Genomic DNA, 6,457 nt, shown 5'->3' on the forward strand with positions numbered 1-6,457 from the left:
AACATGTAATCCACCCTGTTAATGACTTGATTACTTATTTATTAAATATGTTTGATTGGAATATATTTCAGCTGATTTAATAAAATTGTTTTAGTTATTATTTCACAATGCATAATAAATTGTCCAATTAATTTAAGAGATTAATATTAATCATATCAATCTTAATTAGACTCCTAATTTAAATGTTTAAATCTGATCTAATTTTTAAAATACTTCATTCAATATGTTGATAATTTCTTACTTCTTTTAAATCGGAGTTATAAGAAAAGAAATGATGATAAGATTTTTGATCGGACAACAACACACTTGTTAAAAGAAGTCAATGGGAAGTGAAGCTAAATAGTTAAAAAGAGGAGGAAGAAGAAACTAAAAGTAGACAATTATATCCAAAAGCACTAATATAAAACAAAGAGGGCGTGGGACCAAAGTATTTGGACAAGAGGGTTTTGGAGAACCAAGAAAAAGATCTAAAGTGGGCAAATTGTGATATGAAATGTCAGAGTAATCTCATCCTCAACTTTAAGGTGAGAAACACTTTTGAGTACCCTCCCAACTCTGAACACCACCAAAACCCAAACTATTTATAAATTAAATTTAAATTAAATCAAAAAAAAAAAAAACTTTCTGTCCGAAACAAACACTTCCTTTTGGTCCCACTTTGTACCTTTTTAACGATCACTTTTGGACCTTTTTCTCTTTTCTACTTTGCTTCAGAGATTTTACAAAAAGGCATCTTACATTTTTTCACTTTCACTTTTACTTTCACTTTTTGGGCACAAACCCCCAATGGCTATTTTTCTTAATCTGACCCGATCAAAGTTCTGAATTGAAAATGAACCATATTTTTATATTTTCAAGACATTCAACAATTATATATATATATATATATATTTCTTTTATACGAGTCAGACATAATTAGATGCACTAACTAAAATAATTAAAAATTACTGCTATTAATTTGTGCTTTCAAAATGGCTTTAAATTAATTGAGAGCTAACTTTATGAAAAAAAGAGAGGAGAGAAACTGGGAACGGAAAGCAACTCAAAATTTTCCCTCGTTATGGTACAACTAGTGAATCATGAAAGTGGGTCTAATATATGAAAGAAAAAACATCATAATTCATTTTCTTAATTATAATTCCTTTATGTTTTTCTTTCTTTTAAAAAAAAAAGTGTGCAGGAATGCAAAATGCAATCACTAAAAAGTAATTGATTTTTTTTTTTCGAGAAGCTTTTAATCAGTCTCTTATGCTAATACAAAGCTTCGTTCTTGTTAGAAATGAAAAAATACAGGAGGCTTCGAAATTAAAAATCTCATCCTGAAGAAGAAAAAATAATAAAGAAAATTAAGGACATTGATTTCTTTTTTCTTTTTTTTAAAAAGGCTAGAAACATAAATGGAAGAAAAGAAAAATAAAATTACACTAATAGTTTCTTTTAGGATTTTAGAATAAGTTTCATTTTGCGGCACTGAAATAATCCAACTCCAAGTTGGAATCCCAAAATGAGCCCAATTTGAAGTGGAATTGTGTCGGCTTCCCAGTTTCAGTTTAGATTGCAAAAGGTAAATTAGAGGGCTTTTTTGAATGGATAATATGAATGGAGCCCAACTTGGGCCCATCTTCTAAAAGTTTTGGGTAATGGGCCTTTTCAGTTGGATTTATAGTCTCATTTTCTTGTGCTTGGCCATAACCATCGGTTTAAGGATGGTTTTCTTTTTTCTGCTGCGATCAAATTGTGTTTAAACAGCCCACAACCATCCCATCGGAAAACTTTTGTTATCTGGGTGCTTGGTTTTCATGGACTTGCATTTACGTTCAACTCTCGAATTGTAAAGTTTCTGGGATTAGGAAACTTCTCTCTAGTTTTGTTGTTTGTTAAATGTTCTTTTGTTCTTAGATGTTGTAACAGAATGGGTAGCTACTGCCACTCTTTAGAAGTCTCTGTGTTCTACTTGGTTAGCTACCCCTCCTGATCATCTTTTTGCTCTCTTATGGGAGGATAGTAATGAAATATCCTTTTTCATTGTTCAAAACAAATATATGAAACTTTGACATATGATTTAAATGGAGGTGTGAACTTTAGTTTCATTTTCATTTCAATTTATTTAGAGAAAAATATATTAATAACTCTTACATGATTTAATTTAATGTATTTTTATATTTAGATTTTCTCTCGTCAGGAAAAGATTTTATAATTTAGAAAAAATTAATATAAAATAAATATCTTTCGCTTACAATATGAATTCTCTCATTTTATTTTTAATTTTTTTAATCACGATATCCATTTTTCTTTCATTAACAGTGCAACCACATATGTGAAAAATGTGTCAAATTACATATGTGAAAAGATATTTCTATCTTTGTTTCTTCATTTGTTTATGTTTTCATGAGTGTGGTCATAATCTCGCACTGTATTTATGTGTAAAAGTTATCAATCAAGTGTTGCATAAAAATCATATACAAATATGAGAAGTAAATTACTTGGAGAAACCCTGATCATTAATTACTCTAATATCAAATACTATATTACTGTCACTTACTATGATTCGAAAGAAAATATAGACATGCACTTATCTTGTCTCTCTGTCTCTCTTTTATTTGTTTTTTAAATATAAAATAGGTTAAGTTAGGTCCATTACATGTATCTTGTCAGGAGAGAGACACGCATTATACCACATGTTAAGCTATAAAAGTAGCACCGTCTAATATATGCTGATATAATATTAATATGGCATCATTAGAGTTTAGATTAGATTAACCCAATATGATATTAATAAAGTCCTTCTGTTCCAATTAGCTTTGATCAAGAAGAAGGAAAAATAAAAACCCAGAAAAGAGAGCTAATTGGATTAAGACATGTTTATCAGAAAACAGAAATGTAAATCGTGTTGTAACCCATTTAGTAATCTTGATAAGTCGCTTCTATTACAAATATTCAAAAGCTCAATATATGACTCAATTAAATCCATCTGCAGTATCACTTAATTAATCTTTGATTTGGTATGTATATAAACCACGTGGATAATAATAGGATAAATAGTAGAATTAGTTACTTTTATCCAAAATCAGGAGAACCTTTTTGGAACATATCTTTGCTTTAAATTAGAGTTCAAACCCAATAGTTTTTTAGGCCAAAAGAATGCCCACTTTGGTAAACAAACAGACAACATGATTCATATTAAATAGAAACACCATCCATCATCATATTTAATAATAGAAGCTTCTAATTACAATATTGCACCCAATTGTTAATTATACCGCACATACAATAATTTGTCAACTTCATTAATTCCTTTTAGAAAATGGCACATCCCCTTGATCTCAAGTAAAAGTTAGATCATTAATTAATTAATTTGATTAATAGACTCACAAGTCACAAACATACAACACATCCCCATTTCATAAACATAATTAATTAATAGATAAAGAGCATATTCCAGGAAACCAAATATCCCCTTCGCAACACACAAAAACCCAAACCCCACTGCTACTACTGTACTTGTTCTTTAAATTCTTGATCTGCACATGCATAAAAATCTTTGGGATTTCTGATTTCTTTAAAGTCTTCCTGGAGTTTTTGGATCATGGTGATTGTTTGCTCCAGTTCCTGGATAATCTGTGCTTTCCAAGTCCATCCTTCCTGCAATTATAAAATCAAGTTCCTCTCCTTGACTGCTCAAATCCATTCCCTCCTGTAATTGATCATGTATTATTTATTTATTTATTTAAAATCAAGAAATTGTTGAGATTCATGAAATAATGAGAAATGCAAAATAAATAAATCATACAAGGACATGCATGCTAATTATTAAACCCTCTGTAGCTGGTAGGTCACAAGAAAAGATACAAGAAAGAGAGAGAGAATTTAAAGGTTCTTGATGATACTGAATTCTTGATGAGAGAGAGAGAAAAAAAAGGAAAGAAAGAAAGATGACCTGGTGAATCAGAAAATCTTGGACTGACGATGATGGGTTATCTTCAGTTGACTTGAGGCTTCCTGAAAAGCAAAGAAAGATGGTAAAAAAAGATTTAACAAAAGAATCATCAAGAAATGTCGACATTGGAACAAAATGAGGGTACAAAGAGAAGCCATTTTTGAGAGAGTGCACTTACTAGTAGTAGGAACTGCAAGAGAAGAGAGCAGAAAAGAGAAACCCAGAAAGAAAAGCAGAAGACCAACAGCAGCAGTCCTTTGCACCATTTCTCGTTGAATTTGGATGAATACGAAGATAAGTTATTGATTAGGATTATAGATGTGAAAGAAAGCAGCTTTTGATGGCTAAGACAAAGTATAGAGAGATGGGTTGTTTATATAGAGAGAGCACACATACTCACCCACATCACTTGTGTACAGCTTTTGAATATGCAAAAAAAAAAAAAAGAACACACAAAAGTCAACTTACCATCTCTCTCTATTGTGTTGTAATTTTCCTTTTTTTTTTTCTTTAAAAAGAAAAACTCTTTTTTTTTTTTTCTAGTGAGTTCCCACTCGCCTAACATTATCTCTCTCTTGATGTCATTTTCATATCATCACCTTATTTTGTGCTCTATCACTTGGTCCTTGAATTTATCTTGTTTTTAAAATTCGCCTCCAAAACACAAATTTGAGTCAATTTGAACTTTTCAATTCCCTCTATTAGTGTGCTCTCTCTACCAAAGGCTAAAATATATAATTGGCCCTTGAACTTTTTAATATTGATAAAATAGAGAATATTAATGGCATCGTCGCGAATAATAACTTTTTACTACCAAAAGTGCCGTTGTCTTTTTTTTTTTCACTGATAGTGTTTCGTCATCAAAAATACTGCTCGCCATTGCTCGTCGCTCTGTACTTCATGAGAATATTAATGCCCTTTCGACATTTCTTGTTCACCGCAATATCACAGCAATTTTTCTTTTTTTTTTTTTATGTTGGAATTAGAAGGCGTGGATTTATCAAGAATTGGACATGAATATAGATTCTTGTAATTAGACGTGAGTTTGAAAGAAGGTAAAGAAACTGGGAGGTAATAATAATAATAATAATAATAATAATAATAATAGTGAGAATGGAGAGGATTGAATTTATGGATCGATTTTAGTGTTATTATTCATCATTTTTTGCTAGCGGTTCAATCTATCTAGTGATTATGAGGTAATCTAAATTTTAAATGAGTTTTTCAAGTGGAATTAACCATATATAGATTTCAATGGAGAAAATAATATAATTTGATATAATTTATTCGATGTTCAACCAATTTTTCTAATTTTTAGTCAAATAATTAGCCATAAGTTTTCGGTGTCTACAAAGTTATTATATGACATTTTCAAATGTTTTTATGGTTTGGTGCTATTACTGGTATTAATTTTTAAGTTTATTCAGGTTCTTTTCTAGCTTTATATATCTTTAATTAGATATAGTGAAAGAGGGTAATTTATCAATTTATTTATTAATTTCATATTTTTATTATTCTTTAATTTGAGTTCAATAAGTGGCATATTGTTCTTAATGGAAGGTAATAAAAAAATCAAATTTGATTTTTCAAATTTACATTTAAAATACTGATGCAAAATCAACATTTGCTATCAGGATGATTTTGGAAAAAGAAGAAAACATTGGATTTAGACTAATAAAAAAAGAAATAAATAAATGAGGGTGGAATTGGTAAATACAATTTCAAAATTAGGGCAGCAGAGCAGAGAAATGAATTGTTTAGCAAAGAATGTATATTTATTTAGTAATAATGGAATCGATTCACTTGAAATGGATTAAAATTGGGTACAGGCATGATTTAAGGTGATTTGGGCAGCTGTATGTGCCCATAGATACGCAATAAAGTCCACTTTAATGCTGCAAATCTTCCTTTGAATTCTGCCTTTTGTCTGTTTCTTAAGGTCTTCTTGATACCTTCAGGTTTTCCATCTCTCACGACTGACTCCTGTTTTTTTCTTTTTCAGGTTATCCAATAATCACTTTATTATTTTTTTTGCTGTGTAAACGACAAGTAAATTAAAATAATAAAAAAAAAAAAGACAAAATCAATAATTTAATTTGTTTTTTTGTTTTGTTCAGAAGACTTATAAAATTTAAATTCGTGGTTTTTAATTTCATAAAAATAGGCACTTAACTGGTCATTGAAACAAACAAGATATTGTACTAAAAGGTAATAAATCGTGAGAAAGATGTCCCCAAATTTAAATGCTGCAATTTCTAAATGTTGATTCAGATTTTGAATGTTCATATTTGGTTATTGATGTTTATAAATTGTTATTTTATGACAAACTACATATTCTGTTATATATATATTATTTTTCCACCAAAGGAGTTGCAAAAAGCCTCCCCAACCTATCTAATTTGAAGTGGAAGTACAAATATCTAAATTAGAATCATAGGTGAGATTTGACTATATAGAGTTCTCCATTCTCTATTTTATATCATTTTGTTTTTCACTATTTTCTGTTATTTGTTTAGTTAT

General features: G+C 29.6%; 1 protein-coding gene across 1 annotated transcript; it reads right to left on the reverse strand.

Moving 5' to 3' along the window:
- Positions 1–3,317: 3,317 nt before the first annotated feature.
- On the reverse strand, positions 3,318–4,367 carry LOC8286483. Its single transcript, XM_002525629.3, has 3 exons — positions 4,116–4,367; positions 3,938–3,999; positions 3,318–3,694 (listed from the first exon to the last, which is right to left on the reverse strand). Exons 1-3 carry the CDS (start codon positions 4,201–4,203, stop codon positions 3,560–3,562), a joined length of 285 nt encoding a protein of 94 aa, XP_002525675.1. The 5' UTR covers positions 4,204–4,367; the 3' UTR covers positions 3,318–3,559.
- Positions 4,368–6,457: the final 2,090 nt, after the last annotated feature.

The sequence above is a fragment of the Ricinus communis genome, chromosome 10 (assembly GCF_019578655.1).
Source record: "Ricinus communis isolate WT05 ecotype wild-type chromosome 10, ASM1957865v1, whole genome shotgun sequence".
In the NCBI taxonomy this organism is placed as follows: domain Eukaryota; kingdom Viridiplantae; phylum Streptophyta; class Magnoliopsida; order Malpighiales; family Euphorbiaceae; genus Ricinus; species Ricinus communis.

Coding starts and splice junctions, on each gene's coding strand:
- LOC8286483 (XM_002525629.3), bottom strand. CDS start 4,203: ATGGTGCAAAGGACTGCTGCTGTTGGTCTTCTGCTTTTCTTTCTGGGT. Junction 4,000..4,115: donor TCTTGCAGTTCCTACTACTA/GTAAGTGCACTC, acceptor TTTGCTTTTCAG/GAAGCCTCAAGTCAACTGAA. Junction 3,695..3,937: donor AAGATTTTCTGATTCACCAG/GTCATCTTTCTT, acceptor GATCAATTACAG/GAGGGAATGGATTTGAGCAG.